The sequence below is a fragment of the Schistocerca americana genome, chromosome 4 (assembly GCF_021461395.2).
Source record: "Schistocerca americana isolate TAMUIC-IGC-003095 chromosome 4, iqSchAmer2.1, whole genome shotgun sequence".
Lineage (NCBI taxonomy): Eukaryota > Metazoa > Arthropoda > Insecta > Orthoptera > Acrididae > Schistocerca > Schistocerca americana.
The window spans coordinates 614,819,666-614,843,073 of NC_060122.1; the positions used below are offsets into that span (position 1 = coordinate 614,819,666).

General features: G+C 43.4%; 1 protein-coding gene across 3 annotated transcripts in view; it reads left to right on the plus strand.

Annotated features, from left to right (window-relative positions):
• The window catches only part of LOC124612790 (neural proliferation differentiation and control protein 1), a 1,069,883-nt gene that overhangs the window by 638,031 nt on the left and 408,444 nt on the right, over positions 1-23,408 (plus strand). For all 3 annotated transcript variants that reach the window (XM_047141189.1, XM_047141190.1, XM_047141188.1), the window contains exon 3: positions 21,087-21,323. In XM_047141189.1, coding sequence (XP_046997145.1) covers positions 21,087-21,323 — 237 coding nt within the window. The remainder of the gene's footprint in view (positions 1-21,086; positions 21,324-23,408) is intronic.

Sequence of the window (23,408 nt, forward strand, 5' to 3'; positions counted from 1 at the left end):
CTGCAGCGCTACGATCGCAGTTCCGTTCATGCGCGGCAGCTACTCTGACTCAAGGAAAAGACATGTACTCCGTCTTCAGATCGCTGCTGCCGACGTGTGCTTTGTAATGCTTCTTTATAATGTCAGCCGTAACTGAAAATGCCGCCGCGTGTCAAATCAGATCTGTGTTTCGTTTTCTAAATGCAAAGATAGTTAAACCAAACGAAATTCATCGGCAAATCTGCGAGGTTTACTGATAAAGTGCTATAAGTGATTCAATGGTTAGAAGATGGGTCAAACTGTTCCATGAAGGACGTGATCTAATACACGATGAACAACGAGGTGGGCGCCCGTCTGTGGTTACTGATGAACTGGGACGCGTTTGATCATCCTCCGTACAGCCCGGACCTCGCTCCTAGCGACTTTCAGGTCTTCTTACACCTAAAATCTGTCCTTGGTGGTCAACACTTCAACGACGATGACGAGCTGAAAGAACATGCTACCACAAGGTTGAATACACTGGCGGCAACCTTCTATGAAGCAGGCATACAAAAACTTGTGCCACGCTATGACAATTGCCTACAAAATTTCGGAAGCTATGTAGAAAAGTAGTTTAACAGTTGTAGATTTTTGTACAATAAATATTTTTCTGTATCTGTACACGTTTGTTTTATATAACCAAACGGAACTTACTTTGTGGACATACCTCGTACACGACTACAGATGCGAAAGTAGATCATGATTTTACGTCCTTGCAAATGTATTCAGTTTTCGAGATGGTCATGGCGGTATATGGATTTCACACCAAGACAAAAAAAAGGCTCAAAAAATGGTTCAAATGGCTCTGAGCACTGTGGGACTTAACATCTGAGGTCATCAGTCCCCTAGAACTTAGAACTACTTGAACCTAACTAACCTAAGGACATCACACACATCCATGCCCGAGGCAGGATTCGAACCTGCGATCGTAGCAGTCGTGCGGTTCCGGATTGCAGCGTCTAGAACCGCGTAGCCACCGCGGTCGGCTCACCCCAAGACATCCAACTGTAATAATCTGCAGCCGACATGTGATTTTAAAAAATTCGTAGATAACAACACAAGAACCGCTTGACGTTCTACATACGCTTCTGCGGCTGGCGTCATGATGATTAAAATTCTTCTGGTGTTGTACCATGTCACTGCTTAAAATATAAAGGTATAATAGGAAAGAGGCTATTAGTGGACATGTTCTCTCCCTTGTGTGCGCGGAGATACATTGATCAGCTTCAGTATACGAGGAGGAAAATATGGCCACCAGAAGCCAAGCGCTAACTTGCAGAAAGGCACCAATCATCGACAAGCCGGGGTACTCAGCGAATAACCTCCTTCCTATCACCTCCTTTTTTACTTGATTAGGGTATTGTATTCTGGGGCCAATAGAGTTCCAGGAATATGATGTACTGACAACGATAGTTTGCAATAAATAGAACCACCTTTCCTCCAGTAAAACAAGTCTTGCCCTGAGGAAGGCCGTTGTAATACGGCCGACACGTCGGCTTTGTACACTGTCCAGTCACTTTAACGTGACCGCTTGTCAAAAGCTTGAATAAGCAACTTTTGCAGCGCGGGCCGCTGCGAAATGTGCAGGAAGAAGGTCAGTGAGGTTTTGGAAGGAACCACCAGGGATGTGGGGCCACGCCGACTCCACTGTCTGATGGAGCGTAAAACGTGGTTCAGCTGAAAAGGCCACTCAGTGGACGTCGAGTTGCTGCGTTAGTGCACAAATTCCAGCATTCGTCGCCGACGAAGAGCGGAAGTCAACATGGGTGCATGAACCAGGCTCCTGATAGGGAGGCCCATACTCAGCGATGTTCACTGAACGGTTGTTAATGAAACATTGTTGGTAGCGCCTTGGTTTAACTGGACGGTTGCTCGACAGTCGCACATCTGAAGGGCTTATTTCAATAGTGGTACAAGTCCATTATCTCCACTTTTCTGTCTAAAAAATGGTTCAAATGGCTCTGAGCACTATGGGACTTAACATCTATGGTCATGAGTCCCCTAGAACTTAGAACTACTTAAACCTAACTAACCTAAGGACAGCACACAACACCCAGCCATCACGAGGCAGAGAAAATCCCTGATCCCGCCGCGAATCGAACCCGGGAACTCGGGATTTTCTGTCTATAATGGTTCTGAAATTAATGGTCGAAACAAACAGAAAGAAAGGTTCATCTCTAACAAGAAGCCATATGCTTGAATATTTCTGGTATCTCAACTGCAGATTTTTGAGCGCTCATTTAACTTTAGGACTCTCTATCTCAGAATGAACAAAAATGGACTTGTACCACTATTGAAATAAGCCCTTCATCTATTTTCTCGTACAGATCTCCGCAGCCGCCATTCATCCCGGTTACCTATGGCCTGTGGTGCTGCAGAAAAATTTATCCATGCTGCCTCTATGCATATAGCTGTCCATAATTGTGAAAGTGTTGCCGATGCAGGATTTTGAGTGCGAACCGACCTCTCGTTTATGTCCCATAAATGTTGGATGGGATTCATGTCGGGCGATCTGGGTGGTCAAATCATTCAGTCGAACTGTCCAGAATATTCTTCAAACCAGTCACGAACAATTGTGGCCCAGTGACGTGGCACATTATCATGGGAACTAAGTCCGCCCTAGGTAGCTGAATGATCAGCGTGACGGATTGTCAATCCTCTTGGCCCGGGTCCGATTACCGGCTGGGTCGGGGAATTTTCTCCCCCCAGGGACTGGGTCTTGTGCTGTCCTCATAATCATCGTATCATCCTCATCGACTGCAGGTCGCCGAAGTGGCGTCAGATTGAAACACCAGGACCCGACGAATGGCCTGCCCGACGGGGGCCCTGGCCATATGATTAAATAAAAATGGGAACCTAAGTCCATAAATGATTGCAGTCTCCACGTAGCTGAACATAACCATTTCCTGTCAAGGGTCGGCTCAATTGGACCAGAGGACCCAGTATATTCCAAGACACCACACCCCAGAGCATTAAGGAGGCACCACCAGCTTGCACAGCGTCTTCTAGACAGGCTGAGTCCATGGCTATGTGGAGCCTGATCCACACTCGTATCCTACCATTAGATCTTACTGCTGAAATCGAGACTCATCTGACCAGACTACGGTTTTCCAGTAGTCTGGGGTCCAACAAATATGGTCACGAGCTCAGGAGAGGTGCAGCGTGCGATGTCCTGCTGTTAAAAAAGGTACTAGTGTCAGAAGTCTGCTGTCTTAGTACGTTAAGGGCAGATTTCGCGCCACTTTCCTAACTGATACGTTCGCCTTACCTCTCACGTTGATTTCTGCTATTATTCGACGCACTGTTGCTGTCTGTTACCACTAACAACTCTACGCAAACGCTGCTGTCGATCGCTAAGTTAAGACCACCGGCCACTCGTTGTCCGTGGTGGGAAGTAATGCCTGAAATCTGGTATTTTCGGCACATTATTGACGCTGTGGATCTCAAAATACTGAATTTCTTAACGATTTCTGAAATTGAGTGTCCCATGCGTCTAGCTCCAACTACCATTCCGCGTTCGAAGTCTGTTAATTCCCGTCGTGCTGCCATAATAGCATCGGAATCTTTGCACATGAATCACCTGAATACAAACGACCGCTCCGCCAATGCAGTGCCCTTTTATACCTTGTGCAAGCGATACTACCGCCACCTGTAAATGCGCATATCGCTATGCCATGACTTCTGTCGACTATGTGTATTTACGTTCCACTGGCCTCTGTGAGTGGTTATTCCACGTTGATGTCGAACATTAGCGGTGGCCGCGCTAATATGACTGCACCCTGCAGTTTCTATATTTTGAAGTACTATATAATTTCTACAGCGACGGGGCATAACGACCAGAAGAATTTTTATCGTCACTAAAGGTTCGTTTGTGACGAGGTCGTTACGAAGGCCACAATGCCAGTTTTGGAAGATGGTTGGAGCGCGTTTACTGTTCCGGGACAAAGCGCCCCTTTCGGATATTGAGGCGGGTGCCGGTTAGAGGCTGTAGCAGCTACTGTTCCGGGACAAAGCGCTTCCTTCGGATATTGGGGCGGGTGCCTATTAGAGGCTGTAGCACCGATCCGCAGCTGCATAATCCGCTCAAACAGGTCGTTACTCGCCGTGATATCGCAGTTGGAGGAAACTCCGCAGCGTGGCAGCACTGCACGGTCCGGCGACGCCGGAAGGAAGCGGCTTGCGGCCGGCAACTGTCCGCGCTGGTGGCGCCGCCCGTACTTTGTGAGGCCGCAGCGGGAGTTAACAGCCCGTGGCAAACACCATGAGCTACCGACAGCTGCCGCTAGAGGCGCAGCGCAGTTTCTGTGGTCGCGATTAAGAGCGAAGACGGGTGAAAGATTTCAACAATTCGAAACTAATTATGATTCATCAAAGGTGAAATATTTCAACAATTCGAAACTAATTATGATTCATCGACTATGAAGAAGTTGCAAATCTACCTAAACCCGAGTTTTTGTGGTCTTCAATCCGAAGACTGGTTTGATTCAGCATTCAGCTCCCCATTCTGCTGTATCCCGCGGAAGCCTCTTCATCTCCGAAAAAGTACTGCAATCTATATATCCTTCTGAGTCTGTTTACTGTATTCATATCGTGGTCTCCCTCTACGATTTTTACCCCCTACACTTCACTCTAGTACTAAAATGGTGATCTCTTGATGTCTCTGAATGTGTCCTATCAACTGATCCCTTCTTCTTGTCAGATTGCGCCGTGAATTTCTTTTCTCCGCAATTCTATTCGGTATATCCTTATTAGTTACGTGATCTGCCTATCCACTCTTCAGTATTCACCTAATCCTAGATAGGTAAATATACACTAAAATTTAAAAACCCCAATATAAAAAATAATAAATAAAAGGTTTATTTCTTAATCTACCTAAACAGCAAACAAATTACAATAAAACTAATCAGTTCTACAAAGTACAGTAAGACAATAAATACAATAAAATCCCAACTATTAAATAATAAAATAAACAAAAAATAAGTATAATATAACCAATAATCTAGATATTCTGATTTTCAAAGAAGAGTTTTCAGTGTAAGTCCAATACTTCACAAATAAGTTATACTTGAACATCTTTCTAGATATACAGTCAATCATATACTATGACATATTTGAATCTGTTACAACAAATTTTAATATCAGTATACTAATCAATAATGAAGGTGACAGACAATGTGTTTGCACCTAAAAGCCAGTATCAGTTAAATTAACTAAGTTAATATACTATCAAATGCATCTTCAATAGCATGTTTTCACCATCAAATGTATCACAGGTATAAATCTATTGTAATCAGACTCTTCTTAACGATAAGCTGCACCTTAATTTGAAATTTTATAATAATAAATTAATAAAATTATGGTTCTGAAATGATTTTTTGATAACAGATATAAACAAATAAATTAAATAGACTCAACTGTGAGCAAGTTCCATTGAATGGAATGAGATACTACAAAATTCTATGGGTTGAAAGGCATTATCCATTTGTAAAGTGTACATAAAAAACAGTGTATCTAATCATACTTTATAATTTAAGTTTCAAATATTCACAAAAAAGCTGTAAACTATTAAATATCACCTTATAAACCTATAGTTTAACTACAAAACATAAATAAATAACTATTTAACCAATAATATTCGCTTTTATCAGTCATATAACCAAGGCAGCTGGTACATATCCTGCCAGTATGAAATCAGTTCCTAATTTCAAAATCAGCTGATAATTAAATTACTGGAAAAAGAACATTTAATTTAACAAGACTTGCATATAACACAAAGAAAAAGCGAATGCAGAAAGAAGAATAAAACTTTTGGAAAAACACATTAATTAATTAATTTACAGAATGACAAACGTTAACAAAGAACAAAACAAAAAAGTTTTAAAAAGAGAACAGTCTATCCATGTTATACACAACAGTTTGACTATTATATATACATAAAAATAGATACCTAAATAAACCCCAGGAAATATGTTATAGATACATCATTTAATATATGTTTCTACTGTTAATAAAAAATTAATTAATGTAATTTAAGGTCATGTATGAGTAATTTATACCTTAATATAATATGTGCAAAATTAAAGAATTACATATACTCTACTGTTATCTTCAGTTGGGAGATATGTGCAAAATTAAAGAATTACATATACTCTACTGTTATCTTCAGTTAGGAGATTGATTTACTGTTAGATATTGCCTCTGACACGCAAATACAGAAGACGTGTGAACAAAGCCTTGATCTACACAAAGGATGTTGGAAGAAGCATTTCCATTCCCACTGCATAAAGTGGCAATAGTGCAGACTAGAGGACACATGTATTTATTGACATACTAACATGTGTGTAGAATGATGATGATAATGTTTGATTTGTGGGTTTGCTAAACTGCACAGTCATCAGCAGCTGTACAAAGTCCCAATTTTTACACAGTCTAATTTTTTTTACACAGTCCATTTTAGCCTCTGTCACGAATGATGATGATGATGATGAAATGATGAAGACAACACAAACACCTAGTCCCCAGGCAGACAAAATCCCCAGCCCAGTCGGGAATCGAACCTGGGACGCTGTGATCCAGAGGCAGCAACGCTAGGCACTAGACCATGAGCTGCGTACATGTGTGTAGAATGCCAGCATCTCAATCACCACCACTAGACTCAGAGACAGAATACCATGGAATGGTGAATAGACTAAGGAAGGACTCCAAAGACAAACGTGACATGTATCAGTGTGCTATGCTGTGACAGCTAGAGATAGACAGGTAAGACTTCAGCGGTTTAGGCAAGCTAAAGGATGAGGAAGCCCTGCTCCGAGCAAGTAAGAGACGCAGGAAAAATTACGTGGGCAGACAGTCTGTGAGATGAGCCATATAAACTCTTAACTGAGAGTATAAACCGCCATTAGTACTCATACTATCAACGTTGAGGCAGGACAGTGGGGAAATGACTCAGGAATGGAGGCACAGAGTGGAATTTCTGTTGTATAAACTTCTCTCTGACGACGATCCACAGACTGATTAACGAGAACACATGCAATTACGAGCAAACATAGCTCGAAACACAATACACGTTGGACACCTTTGTCTGCCCCTTTGCACAAGAGGAAGCCATTAAAAGCCTAAAGAGAAAGGCTCCCGACCCTGCTGTAAATCACTCATAAGTGTTACAGCAGGTCGCAGAGCAAATCACCCGGTATCTTACGAAATTTCGTAACGTCCTCCTCCGGCTGATACAAGTGCCTATAGCTTGGAAACTGGCGAATACAATTATTATTCAATCAGGACCCAAATATCGACAGATTTGCCTTCCAAATTCAATGGGTAAGACTTAGGAACGACATCTTTATGATAAATAAAGCAGCTAATCACCCTGTTCGAATAGTAAACAGAACAGAAAAGAAGTACGCAATGGCATTACTAATAGATATCGCAGAGAAATTTACGGTGGCCGGTGGTGTCTGTACGCCTTTGAGATCTGCAGCTGCCACCGGTCCTACACAGTAGTCGTCTGGACAATTACAGGTATAGAGTCGCCGAGCAGCGAGCAGAGGATCACAATGCGATGAGAGAGAGATCACTAAGGGCTGCCCGCAGCTGTCGGTTTGTGGGCCTGTTTGCTGAAGTGTCACCACTGACCCTGTAACGTCTCAGTAAATCATGTTGCGTCTGGTAGTGATAGTACAGCTGCGAAATGTATTTTGAATCGATACCTGCGCCGTCTGTGGTAGCGTAACTGAATAATGTTCATACGGTGTGTGGGTTTACCAGTTAAAGTGAGCGTTAACCAGGTGGCACAAACGGAACATTATGCTACTATTTTGGTCGAAAACAAATGGGTATGATTTGCACAAGAAGAACATGACCAACAAAAACAATTAATGTACCAGGAGCCCATGGAATAACTGGTAAAATGTCGGCAACAGTACTGGTGGAACAGTGGTGCATTTGTTCATAAATGGAGAAATAACAGTAGTGCATTAGGACTTTATTTTGTGTTCACCGTCTACAGTTTGTTAAAATTAAAAACAATAAATATTTGTGTTTTGAATCAGACTTCGATACATTATCAGTCATACACTAGCTGAAACAACTTCCAGCTAACATGCACACATTAAAGTTGTTCTAACTGAAACATAATTAAAGAAATAAAGTTAAAAGCTTTGTTGAAAGGAAAAAATCAATAATGAGAGAGAGTGGAATGTACCGTTACAAGTATAAGTACAGAGCCACTTACTTTTTATTACTGTGGGAAGCGTGTGGGACTGAATAGCTGTGACAAACCTGATGAGGTTTAAGATCAGGAGCGTTTCTATCAATAAGACTTAACAATCGTTATGGTACACTGTTGCACCTAATTAACGCTTCTTACTAGTTCCTGATTAGCCACGTGCCATAGGTTAGTAAATGCTACAGGCCTTGTGTATTAGGAGGCCTGAACTTCTGTGTAAAGAAAGCTGTCCAGTTAGGTGTAAATGTTATTCTACGTACGGTCCATTGGAAAGACAGTGGTGTCCAAATCCACAGTGAGCAGTAGCAGTTTTAGATAGTTTCTGAAAGTGAGCGCTGACCACACCATATATTATGTGTCAACGCAAAACGTTCAGGGGATTTCTGTAAAATTGTCCGGGGTAGTCGTATTAATCCGATCAATTACAGTGGGGCTCTGTTGATTACCAATGGTTACCGTATTTATTTTTGTGGGTCTAGTGCTACAGTCGTTCCTTCCTTCACAGTGTGTTTACTTTTCTTTCAATACTTTTGATTCAGGCCGTCTGTAGTGAAGGTTGCTTTCCTGTTGGTCAACTATTGTCGTATAACGTGTTGTAGCTTCACGGCTCCTGCCTTTCTTTTGTGTCATTTCTTTGCCGATCGCTGTGGACTAATGAAACACAATACTGCTCTATAGTAAGAGACTGAAACAAAATTTTTTCTAGTGACTGTGTAATTGGCGGCAGGAAAACGAGAAGCACGGAAAATAAGGCAAGGTTATTTGTTTTGCTTATATATTCAACCAAGTTAAAAAAACCAAGTAGGTTTTATGTGCAACGCCTATACCAATGTAGGTACGAATTATCGGAGTTTAATGTGATAATAAGTTGTTATCGTTACAGTTCATGTAATTCCGAATACAGTAAAGATATACTTGCCGCTGAGATACCAGATGCAGAACAGACGTTTTGAAACCAACCATACAATGGTGTAACACTGGGTGCCACATCGTGCAGCATCCACCATGGCGGGCCCTCGTTTCTGAAAATGTGGTGAAAATAATTTCGCTTGAAACATTAAACCATTAAAAATAATGTGGTTTACCCAGTAGCTCCGTAGCGTAATGGCTAAGGCTCATAAGCTAGAGGTCGCATGTTCAATACGTACAAAACGATAATTTTTTAAAATTATTATCAGAATTATTGTTGTCTTTATTTTTATTGGTTTAATTCGGTTTTGAATATAATTCTTTTCTTACATTTAATTGCTGATCCTTGAATGTACCATTTCAATTATTCATTATTTTATTTATTTATTGTTTCATTATTTTGGGCAAATTTCTTGAGCTAAATTTCTATAAAAATGTGATTACTAAGGTTGTTGTTGTTGTTGTTGTTGTTGATGTTGTGGTCTTCAGTCCAAAGACTAGTTTGATGCAGATCTCGATGCTACTCTATCCTGTGCAAGCTTCTTCATCTCCCAGTACCTTCTGCAACCTACATCATTCCGAATCTGTTTAGTGTATATCTCTTGGTCTCCCTCTATGGTTTTTACCCTCTGCGCTGCTCTCCAATACTAAATTGATGATACCTTGATGCCTCAGAATATGTCCTACCAATCGATCACTTCTTCTAGTCAAGTTGTGCCACAAAGTCCTCTTCTCCCCAATTCTATTCAATACCTCCTCATTAGTTATGTGATCCTCAGCATTCTTCTGTAGCACCACATTTCGGAAGCTTCTATTCACTTCTTGTCCAAACTATTTGTCGTCCATGTTTCACTTCCGTACGTGGCTACATACCATACAAATACTTTCAGAAATGACTTCCTGACACTTAAATCTATACTCGATGTTAACAAATTTCTCTTCTTCAGAAACGCTTTCCTTGCCATTGTCAGTCTACATTTTATATCCTCTCTACTTTGACCATCATTAGTTATTTTGCTCACCAAATAGCAAAACTCGTTTACTACTTTAAGCGTCTCATTTCCTAATCTAATACCCTCAACATCATCCGATTTAATTCGACTAGGTAGCGATTATAATTTCTCATGGTGCGAAAATAATTTATATTTTAAATTTTTGTATGACGATAGTCAACCAAGGAAATGTACATCTCGTATTTTGACGTAAGTTAAGTGTTGTTTTATTTTATGTCCTAAACTTTGAGGGCTGATGCAAACCAAAACCCTCTTCTTAGCATTTGCTACAGGCCCTGAACTGGCTTAACCCGGCACTGCTTCCAAACCTCACTATTTCAGTATCCATTATGCTAAACACGGTTGGTTACTGACATTGTCACAATTATTTGTAAAGTGGTTATGTTTGAGATTTCTTGCAGTTTGAGCAAATTCCACACACACAGTTAAAGTTCAATGACTAGGATTCAGGTGACCAGTTAGTGACAGTTATTCGTTTCATTTCTTTTACAAATTGGTGTTAATGACAATTATAAACCACTTATTATTCACATGGAGGGGAGCCCTTCCCAAGACTATTGAAAGGAGGCGGTGGTGCAGCAGCAGCAGTCGCACATGCTGGCGACCTCCACCGTAAAACAGCAGCCAAGCCGAGAGAGTAGTTTGAAGTGAAACCGACACCATGAGCAATTGCTGTGTTAGAAATAGACTCACGATTGCGGCGAATAAAGCCCTCTACAGTACACTGAAAGAGAATTTGCAAGGGAATCCTACAAGTAAACTACACTCATGCTCATAAATTAAGGGTAATTGCAGAATGTGGTGTCACACAACGTGGCACTACACAAAACTGGCGCTAATAGCATAGGCACATAGAGAACAAACACTACACTGACCTGTAAGTCCACACTATTGCTGATAAGTTGAAAAAACCGTACCGAAACACTTGTGCTAAAAAACGCCACTGACTCCCGCGCGTGTACTCCCGACATCAATATGGGATATGTCCGCAGCTCGTGGTCTTGCGGTAGCGTTCTCGCTTCCCGCATGGGGTCCCGGGTTCGATTCCCGGCGGGGTCAGGAATTTTCTCTGCCTCGAGATAACTGGGTGTTGTGTGTCTTTCATCATCATTTCATCCTCACTCACTCGCAAGTCGCCGTAGTGGCGTTAAAGAACTTGTGGAGCGCCAGTCAAACTGCCCTGCGAGGGGTCTCCCAGCCACCAATGCCATACGCTCATTAATATGGGATATGATCACCATGCACACGGACACAGTTTTCACAACGGGTTGGAATACTCAGGATCAGGTGGTCGAGCAGCTGGTGGGGTATAGCCTTCCATTCTTGCACCAGTGCCTGTCGGAGCTCCTGAAGTGTCCTAGGGGTTTGAAGACGTGCATCCCAGACGTTCTCGATGGGGTTTAGGTCTGGAAAACAGGCAGGCCACTCCATTCTCCTGATATCTTCTGTTGCAAGGTACTCCTCCACGATGGCGGCTCGGTGGGCATGTGCATTATCATCCATCAGGAGGAAGGTGGGACCCACTGTACCCCTGAAAAGGCGGACATACTGGTGCAAAATGACGTCCCGATACACCTGACCTGTTACAGTTCCTCTGTCAAAGACATGCAGGGGTGTACGTGCACCAATCATAATCTCACCCCACACCATCAAATCACGACCTCCATATAGGTTCCTTTCAAGGTCATTAAGAGGTATGTGGTTCTTGGTTCATGCCAGATGAAATCCCGGCGAGAATCACTGTTCAGACTATACCTGGACTCGTCCGTGAACATAACCTGGGACCACTGTTCCAAGGATCATGTACTGTGGCTTTACGGGCTCTTCTGTAGCCAGGTGTCAGTGAAATGCACCTTTCAGGTCTCTGGGCGAATAAACCATGTCTGTTCAGTCGTCTGTAGACTGTGTGTCTGGAGACAACTGTCCCAGTGGCTGCGGTAAGGTCCCGAGCAAGGCTGCAGTACTCCATGGCCGTGTGCGGGCACTGATGGTGAAATATCGTTCTTCTTGTGGTGTTGTACACTGTGGACGTCCGGTACTGTAGAGCCTGGACACGTTTCCTGCCTGCTGGAATCGTTGCCATAATCTTGAGATACGGAGGGCCCGTGCTACGACCTGCTGTGTTTGACCAACCTCCAGTCGCCCTAGTATTCTACCCCACATAACGTCATCAATATGTGTTCTTTGAGCCATTTTCAACACACAGCCACCACTAGCACGTCTGAAAACGTCTGCACACTTACTCGCTGCACCGTACTCTGACACGCACCAACACACCTCTGCATATGTGGACTGCTTCCAGCGCCACCGTGCGACAAGCGCAGGTCAAATGTACCGCATGGTCATACCCCAAGGTGATTTAAACCCGCAAACCGTCCAACAGAGCGTTGTCACCATGTATTAGCATTATCCTTAATTTATGAGCATGATAGGTGATGGAAATAGCATAGACAGATACATGGATACAAGATGCTTGGGCATATACCTGGACCAGAAACTAAACTTTAAGAAACGTATTGAAACAGCTGCAGAAAGGGCATGCACTTTATTGCATAAACTTTTCAAAACAAACACAATTAACTACAGATTACATATGACTGTGAAGACAAAGTACCGCTACCAAGCGGTCTCTTCGAGTCTACAATATCTTTTGCTGTCAGCGTGTGGGCGCATCAACTCTGCACCACGGCTAACAGCATGGTGGTAAGGCGCGAACAAAGGAGTGCGATCCTGCGGCTATCGGAGGCTTTCGGCAGTACTTCAGCAGAGGAATTGTGCTTGCTGCATGGCGTATACCTGAGAGATATAACTATCAAATATCACACGGAAGCGTATTGTCTGAAAACAGACTGACCAGACACAATGGGAGACAGCTTAGAAGAGGAAATACAGATCTTGCGAGAGATTAAATACTGCAGAGGGAAGTCGTTGCAAAAAATGGGACAACTGCAAAAGAGTCAGTGTGGTTTATGTACTCTTCCTCACCATAACGGAGCGGTTGAGGACGAAATTTCAGTTCCAGCGGGGCCATGGTTCATATCTTAAGTGGTCACGGGTCATACTGCATGCATTCTCTGTATGTAGACCTCGGTCAGGACGCTGATTGTGCCTGTGGAGAGAGGAGGACCGCAAAATATATACTTCTGTGCTGTGACTAACACGACAGGGTGACGCAATCACTTAGAGACCAACCTTGTGGACCGATCTCAACCAATGAGGAGACAGGATATCTAGAATACTATTTAAAGAGTACTTTCAGCAACGAGAGTGCTGGCAGCAACGAACACAGGCGGCGAAAGACTCCACAGGCAATACTAACGAGCTACACAGTAGTAGTAGTAGTTATAGCAGATCAGATGGGAATAGCCGAAGCTAGGCCAACATAGAATAAGGACTAATTGTGCAGCCACCAGAGTGTCGAGGAAGACAATTGTTCACCAGACAGAAATATTAAATTATAAGAAAAAAGTAGAAATGGAGGACAGCACACGCAACCGTCTAGTGCAGATGAAAAACAGAACGTCACCATGAAGTAGGAGGGCGAGAGTCTTTACGTACTGCCGAAGTCCTCGCCCACGGATGGCGAATGGTAGTAGATTGGTTAGTGGCCGTCCAGAAGCGAGAGGCTCTGCGTCTTCCTGGACAACATCGGGGGAAGCATTTTGTAAATCTGAATTCTTTCCTACGTTCATATTTCCCTAAATCGTTAATTCATAAATAGTTAATTTTAACACTTCCATTTCCTAACTAGTTTTAAATTTCGAAGTATTTAAAGCAGTAGCTTTGTCAAAAGACACTTAAAAAAAAGAAAAAAAGAAAGAAACGACGCACCACGAAGAAGTTATGCAAATTGGTCTCAAATTGATGTTCAAACAGGCATCGACGGTAAATGCAAATAGGAAACTTTGGCGGCCGATGGATGAATCTGTGTCGCTGTAGCGCAGTTTTACCGTGCAGCTGGCAAGGATAATAAACAGGGGACATGTCAGTACGAGGGCCTAAAGCCTTTTGAAAATTTTCTACCGTCTACTCGGTTGGACAGTAGCTATGCCTCACCGGCAGCCGCGTGAACAATATTTGCAGATGAAACTTCCTGGCAGATTAAAACTGTGTGCCGGACCGAGACTCGAACTCGGGACCTTTGCCTTTCGCGGGCAAGCGCTCTACCATCTGAGCTACCCAAGCACGGCTCACGCCCCGTCCTTACAGCTTTGCTTCTGCCAGTACCTCGTCTCCTACTTTCCAAACTTTGCAGAAGCTCTCCTGCGAACCTAGCAGAACTAGCACTCCTGAAAGAAGCGATATTGCGGAGACATGGCTTAGTCACAGCCTAGGGCATGTTTCCAGGATGAGAGTTTCACTCTGTCTCGGTCCGGCACACGGATTTAATCTGCCAGGAAGTTTCATATCAGCGCACACTCCGCTGCAGAGTGAAAATGTCATTCTGGTAATATATGCAGATGTCAGCATTTGATAGAGGCAGGTGTAGCTGAGCTCACAGAAGCCGATTGGATTAACGGGCGACGAGCTCAACGTATGAATAGGAATGATGTTACTATTCGACTATGTTCATAGGAATGGTTGAAAATGGCTGAACACAGCGTCAAAAAGGAATCGTCGGAGAGGTACTCAGAGCCCCGGATAAGTCAGTGTCATCGATCCAGCGTGCTTCCGGTGCTTCAGTGACTACAAGGACCTCTGTACACCAACAAGCCTGTTTGCAGTGGCGTCGAGCACATTCGGCCTGTAATCTCAATGACTGGAGTAGATTTGTCTTCAGTGAAGAGTGACGCTCCGAGCTGAGGCCGGATGGCCGACGAAGACGTGTCTGGAGACACCCCGGACACTGGTTGGATACCAACCCGACTGTCACCCGCCATACGACCCGACAACCAGGAGTGATGGTCTGGCTTGCCATTTCTTTTCATAGCAGGTTCCCTTTGGTTGTCATCCACGGCACCCTTACAGCACAGCGGTACGTCGACGATACTCTACGCCCCGTTTCGTTGCCGTTCATGGAAGCCGTCCTCGGTTTACATTTCAGCCAGATAACGCCCGCCCGCACACAGAGGTAATTTCTACTGTTTCTCTTCGTGCTTTCAAAGCCCCACATTGCCTACCAAGGTCGCCGGATCTCTCCCCGACAGAGAACGTTGGAGTATTATTGGCAGGGTTCTGCAATCAGCTCGGGGTTCTGACGATGTAATACGCCAGTTTGATAGAATTTCGCACGGTATACCTCAAGACATTCAACAACTCTATCAGTCAGGGCCAAGGCGAATAACTACTTGAATAATGGGCAAAGGTAGATAATGACTTGATCAATTTATGAAGTTCTTTCTGTTGAATAAATCATCCAATTTTCTGAATTGTAACGATTTATTTGACTGTAAACGTACATCGCAGCTATCTGAACCAGGGTAATTCCTTCGTGGAGCGACTCCTTTTTTTTCTTTGTCTTAGAATTTGTTTAGAAATAATTCACAAAGCAAAGGGAAACAATTTAGATCTCGGTTTGATTTAGTTTAATTAATCAGAGAACATCGTACAGGACGTACTCGATGTAACTGACATAGGATGTTGTCTAGTGGCACATGTAGGCAGTCAAAAAGAGGAAATAGTTAAGTATGAAAAATAACTTCCACACTTCATTGAAAAGGTTAGAGAACTTTATTGATATGATTAATATGAAATGGGTCACGGCGGGTTGATTTAAGGTCGGTTAAAAAATGTAAAAATTAAGATCGCAAGCCATCTAAATGTTACATGAACATTATTCAAACGAACATACGGAAAGAAAAACACCGTACTACCCTGGGTAATACTGCAAGACATCACAAAAGCCTCCTGACCACACGTGCAAATAATCTCAAAGACCCATCTTGTGATCGCATCTTAAAATCGCAACAAGAAGAAAATTAACATAATAGCACAGTTTGAACAACTTTCATCCGGAAAAGACAAGCAAATCGTTAACTGCAGCTATCTGGCCTCACATTCTAACACCCTGAATTCACAACGCTGCTGGACCGATCTCGAGAGAGAGAGAGAGACCTGTTTCTTTCATAACAGCAGGTGTCCGTGCTCGCCCGCAGCGCACCAGACTTTTGAATATCCACCCTACCCCACGTGACACTTACCAACCTGTGCTATTCAACTAAAATCGCTTGACTTCTCCGGCGAACAATATCTCTGTCTGCCTACAGAACAAAGGATCGCTCCCACTTTCTTTTAACCCAGTACAAGTGGCGGAATTCTCAAGGCTGTTTATTGATTTCTGTTGCTATCTATTAGGATCATAAAAGGCGGGATAAGAATTCCGTCTACTTACAGATACCAGTAATTTCTTTATTCATACAAGCTCCTACTCTTTCAGAAGGAATTGGCGTATTGATCTTCCACCTATTGAAACGAGTCTGTCAAAATCTAGGCAGCCGCATTTCAAATGGTAACAAAAATTTACAAATATTTCATGTGCTTTGTAGCTTGTCTGTGTCTATGCTTCATGACTGTGACAATTTTCGAGATCTTTTTCATCACCTTGTACATCCGTACATTAAGCGGTTAATGAGGCTATTCGAATAGTAAACGCAACAGAAATTAAATACGTAATAGCATTACTAACAGACAAGTCAGAGGCATTCGACAGCTTTTGGTGGCCCACAATGTTTACACGCCTTCGTTATACAATCTGTGGAACTATAATCGAGATTTAATATGAAACATTTATTTTCCTCCTTCAAACTGTAATTAAAGTTATTTGTTTTGTCTATGTTTGGCGTTAGTTTATTGCTTACTGACCAGTTGAATTGTAAACGCTCTGAGGTTTTAATTTGCTCTCTACCAGGATTTCTGGTGTTTTGTTAATAATTATGGGTTACTGCCATCTACGAAAACTATATTGTCACAGTTTCATGACCAGCTACAGTATGCCGTCCACAATGTCATTGTTCTCGTGATTACGATTATTAAGAACCTCTAGTACAATCGTTCCCAACCTGGGGGTAATTACACCCGTGATAGGTAAAATGAAATTTTCCGAGATGTAAAAGAAGGGTTCTTTTGTGTTTCACTTACCAATACTTACAACTTTTCCAAGTAGCATTAACACGTCACTCATTGCCGTGGAGGGTACAGCTTGTGAAACGAATGTCTGAACAACATCTTTCTCGCATAGTCGACTCGCTACACTCATATTCTGTACTTCCTACCATACATTTACGACAGTAAAATTCAGACATATATGCTTAAAGGTCACATGAAAAACACCTTCACCGAATTGTAAGTAGTTCCGTAATGGACCTAATAGTGCTTCATTGTTCACTTCCTCACAGTTAAATGAACAATTGGGCAGCGCTATAGAACAGTATCTATGTAACGGCTGCTACGTTGCTGTAGGCTCAACTCAGTATAGTAATAATAATAATAATAATAATAATAATAATAATCACAGTGATCAGACAGAAGGAATTGGCAGCATGGGATGCAGAGCGTGGTGAAGCAACTACTGTACTGCACAGGAAGCATGTTTCTGTGACAAGTGTTTAGCTTCAACGTGGAGAGTCAACTTTTATTCTGAGAATGAGTTGTAATAATACTTGGGATGCGGTAAGAATTGCTTCATCATTCTGTAATAAAAGGTTGATAGAAGTAATCAGTGCCAATTCTCTGACAGACTCATTAGTTTTTTGTTTAATAATACCCCTACAAATACTATAAGTAAACAGCATATATCTTTTGTCATTTAAAAATAAAAACGACCAAAGAATTTTTGTTCATTCTAAAGTTTAGTTAGACACTAATTTTGATAAAGGCTGACGGGAGAGGGGGGCGGATACCAGCTAATACCTGATTCCACTCAGCGGTAATGGTCTCAGAAAGATGTCTCTGGCAGGTGCCACAGCATGTGATTTAGTTACCATAAACCTGATTGTATGTGAGTTTAACTTAAAGTGATGGTGTTGTGTTTGTTCTGTTCTTTGTGACAGGGAAGGATAGATTCAGCAAAAATGTGCATAAAGACTTCACTGTGATTTTTAAAGATACAACATACTTAGTGGTGTACACAAACTAACTAAATCTTGAGACCTTAACTTTTCCCGGCGAATTGAATGTTCAAATAACTTACGAGTTTGCTTCCGGGTGACGTCGTCGACCACCGCCGATATTTCGACAGGAGCACACCCTGCCATTCTCAACGCACGACTGCAAGGAGGAAGCAATGTGCAAGGGAATTTAATACCTCGGTTCACTCAGGAGAAACGAGGAAAATATCACACACAGAACAAGTCACCGCAGAGTCAACACACAACAAAAGATAACCAACATCAGAAATATCGATAGTGACTATTAATCAACAGGTGACGAAGCACTAATCCTGTCCCTCTGTTTTTTGATGAGAGACAGAGCCGGATTCCAAGCAGCATTTAAACAAAATCCACCATCTCTGTTTATAAGGTTGCTTGATAGTTTGATTTCAACAGCTTCCTTAATAACACTATCCCAAAAAAATGTTCAAATGTGTGTGAAATCTTATAGGACTTAACTGCTAAGGTCATCAGTCCTTAAGCCAACACACTACTTAACCTAAATTATCCTAAGGACAAACACACAGACCCATGCCCGAGGGAGGACTCGAACCTCCGCCAGGACCAGCCGCACAGTCCATGACTGCAGCGCCTTAGACCGCTCGGCTAACACTATCCCAATAGCTGGACGTGCAAGCCAGAATCTCCGTGTTGTTGTATTCCATTCGTCACAATGGTTATAGTGATAGGCAGATCAAAAGTGCGTTGCGCTATCAGCCTTCTGTGCAACGGGTGAGTGATGATACAAAGAGGGTTGGGTTGTTTTGGGGGAAGAGACCAAACAGCGAGGTCATCAGTCTCATCGGATTAGGAAAGGATAGGGAAGGAAGTCGGCCGTGCCCTTTCAAAGGAACCATCCCAGCATTTGCCTGGGGTGATTTAGGGAAATCACGGAAAACCTAAATCAGGATGGCCGGACGCGGGATTGAACCGTCGTCCTCCCGAATGCGAGTCCAGTGTGCTACCACTGCGCCACCTCGCTCGGTGATGATACAAAGAAGGGGCACCTAAATCTACGGTCTTTTTGCCTTACGCAGGAAGCATTTCCAACAGGATTGGCCGTATTTTACGGTAATATGATGTGAAATGTTGTGGTGTGCGTACTGTAAGACCTTCGGTACACACACCATCAGTTTATTTGACTTGTCGCTCTTACGAAGTAGGCGAGTGTGAGCAATATGTCTCGTGGTCTTATCGAGGCGTTTTTTTTCTTCTGCTGTTAGGTCAGACGATAGAAATGCCACTTGCACGCTTAGAGTAGCAGATTGATGGTGACCAACTTTAAACAGAACTTGATTAATTTTCACATGCATATTTTATTAAAATAATAAAAAGGCATAGATATTACGTAACTTGATTCTGGATGCTTTTTACAATTGACAATCTGAAGTTCCTTTGGTCTTGGTACGTTAATCTTATTCTCACATATCTCTGATACTTGACAAAGTGTCTATTCATTTATCTTCATGGCTATGTACAGGAATATGATAATCTTATTAGGCGCAGACTGAAACTTGACTATAGACTAATGCAGACTGATACAGACAGGTTCAGATAAATGCAGACTCGTACGGACTAATGCAGACTGACTAATCGGAGGTCTGTACACTCGTTATAATACCTAGCGCATTCAGGTGTCACTGCACGAGTGTGATCCGCGAGGAGAAAAGGTTCTACATTAGCAGCAATCTCACTGGATGCGTTACATACTAATACGGGGATCGGTGGAAGCAGAATTTGGTCCGTCTCTAATACAGCGCCGTCTCGTAGTGCGGAGACGGACGAGCGCTGCGCCTGCGCTGTTGTGCTTAGCGGGGCACGCTCTATTTGGAAAGTTGTGTACGCGCTGACTACGCGGAACTACGTACACAACAAATGTGTTTATCGACCATCTTCTAAGATTAAGGCCCTGTTGGCGTCCGTGAAAGATGATCTTGGTTTGCGTAAGGCTGGTGTCTATCGTATTCCTCCAGTTGTGGCATGTGATATATTGGTCAGACAATCAGGACTGTGGAAGACTGGTGTATTGAACTTAAGCGTCACACACGGTTACAAGAGCCGAGCAAATCCGCTATTGCAGAACATTGCCTTGACACCGGTCATCCTATGGTGTACAACAATGCGGAGATTCTGGCTTGCACGTCCAGCTATTGGGATACTGTTATTAAGGAAGCTGTTGAAATCAAACTATCAAGCAACCTTATTAACAGATATGGTGGATTTTGTATAAATGCTGCTTGGAATCCGGCTCTGTCTCTCATCAAAAAACAGAGGGAGAGAATTAGTGCTACCTCACCTGTTGATTAATAGTCACTATCGATATTTCTGATGTTGGTTATCTTTTGTTGTGTGTTGACTCTGCAGTTACTTGTTCTGTGTGTGGTATCTTCCTCGTTTCTCCTGCATGAACCGAGGTATTAAATTCCCTTGCACATTGCTTCCTCCTTGCAGTTGTGCCTTGAGAATGTCAGGGTGTGCTCCTGTCGAAATATCGGGGGTGGTCGACGATGTCACCCGGACGCAAACCCGTAAGTTATTTTAACTAAACCCTTCTCGACGTGGACAAATTTTGCCACATAACCTCACAGCCACATGCAGTACATACACCTCATCAGATTTCACTTGAATCTGTAGCTGAAAATGAAACTGCATTTAACTGTAAGGCACCTGATGGTGTCAGTACGGTGCCGAAACGCGTTGTGTCAATAAATGTTGCTAAATAAAAGTAGCTGAAGCTGAAAAATTGTTCTGTGAAGACCGTATGCGGGTTAATGAATTTTCCAACTATACGGTTGTGTGCGATTGGGTGTGTGATGAGTGTGTGTGGTGTTGCAGACGTGCTTCCCGAGGAGAGCGAGATCGACCGGCTGGTGAGCCTGGAGAAGCTGAAGCAGATGGCGGCCGAGACGGCGCGCCTGCAGCAGCAGCAGCGGCAGGAGGCTCTGCTGATGCAGCAGCAGGAGAAGGAGCGCCAGAAGCAGCAGTTCACCTACCGCTTCCCAGAGGCGCCAGCCTCCAGGTTCGCGCTGCGGCCCGCCGACCCCGGCTACTACGCCACCAGTCTCGCTGCCGGTCAGTACCCTCCATGTACTACGTGCTACACTACACACGGTTACTAGAATACACGGTAGGGACCACGAGGTGTGTGTGCAGTAACATGCTGCGACTTGACGCCACAGCTGAACCTAAAACCCATACTACTGGCCATTAAAATTGCTACACCACGAAGATGACGTGCTACAGACGCGAAATATAACCAACACGAAGAAGATGCTGTGATATGCAAATGATTAGCTTTTCAGAGCATTCACACAACGTTGGCGCCGGTGGCGACACCTGCAACGTGCTAACATGAGGAATGTTTCCAACCGATTTCTTATACACAAACAGCAGTTGACCGGCGTTGCCTGGTGAAACGTTGTTGTGATGCCTCGTGTAAGGAGGAGAAATCCGTACCATCACGTTTCCGACTTTGATAAAGGTCGGATTGTGGCCTATCGCGATTGCGGTTTATCGTATCGCGACATTGCTGCTGGCGTTGGTCGAGATCCAATGACTGTTAGCAGAATATGGAATCGGTGAGTTCAGGAGGGTAATACGGAACGCCGCGCTGGATCCCAACGGCCTCGTGTCGCTAGCAGTCGAGGTGACAGGCATCTTATCCGCATGGCTGTAACTGACCGTGCAGCCACGTTAGTTACGTGAGTCTGGATTCATATCGTTGTTTGACGACTAAGTACAGATTTTTAGTGTAGGAAGAGGTCCTGACCGTGTGTTTCGATTTGTTTTCAGTAAGAGATAATGGTTTCCTGTGCTGTCCAATGTAGACAATAAATCACAGTTAGGAAACAAGATAAATAAGTATCCTCAGAACAATGAGACGAAAAAGTCTTCGAAATGCAAGTAGAAGCCTATTTATTATCCAGCTCTATACTCCCGTCCTCCCGGAGTGGCCGTGCGGTTCTAGGCGCTGCAGTCTGGAGCCGAGCGACCGCTACGGTCGCAGGTTCGAATCCTGCCTCGGGCATGGATGTGTGTGATGTCTTTAGGTTAGTTAGTTTTAAGTAGTTCTAAGTTCTAGGGGACTTATGACCACAGATGTTGAGTCCCATAGTGCTCAGAGCCATTTGAAACACACACACACACACACACACACACACACACACACACACACACACAGCCATGCCCGAGGGAGTACTCGAACCTCCGAGCGTCGGAAGCACGTGGACCGTGGGAAGGCGCCTCAGACCGCACGTCTTTCCCGCGTGGCTGCTTTAATTAGTTCACAGTCTATTATCGTAATACTTTTGTTGATTTTAACGATACTACCCATTCCATTGAACTGATCTTCCTAGTTGGTTGCCATCTTCTCCATTAATTTTAATTTCTTTTCCAAATTTCTTCTTTAGTGCTTGCTCAATATGCAGATTCAATAACGTCTTGGATAGGTTAAACCTCTGTCTCAGTCCGTTCTCCACTACTGTTTCCCCTTCTTACTAAGCCTTGTATACTGTGTTTCGTTTTGACGATCTTGGCTGTAATAGGCCAGCAATAACCATTTATATTTCAGTATATATAAGTTTAAATATTTATGATTATATTAATTAATAAGTAATTAATTTCTGCACGTCCTTAAGAGTCACATCACTTAAGATCTATAGAAGGAACGTCAGTGTTTTAGTTCTTTCGTAAAAATGTATAATGCGTTTTTATTTTCTCTAACATCCTCTAAGAATTCCTTACTGAGTGCTTCTGAGACGAGCACAGACTCTGGTCTGAGCGAATCTAATCAAGGCCCCCTCTCTTGAGAGAGATTTAAGCACAGTGCTGCTCTTCCCACGCTCTGGACTCTCAGTGCTGGATGCGCCTTTAAAATGTATGAGCGTGACGCACGGCCTGTACCGCACCCCGCATTAATCTCTGACGCTCTGCGGACACCCCACTTGCGAGATTTACCCAGCAGGGGGATCCTCAGATCCATCTGACTTCTCCTAAGTGCGCCCCACTCTCTTTGCCCTGGCTCTTAACCTCGCGGGTCACGTCTCGACCTGCAGACCTGCTACGCTATCTCCTCCGGCCACACTCAAGTAGTGAAACCAACAGCCCCAGGGAGAAAGAGACGGCGTGACGTTACACAAATTCGGGCCGCACCGCTCT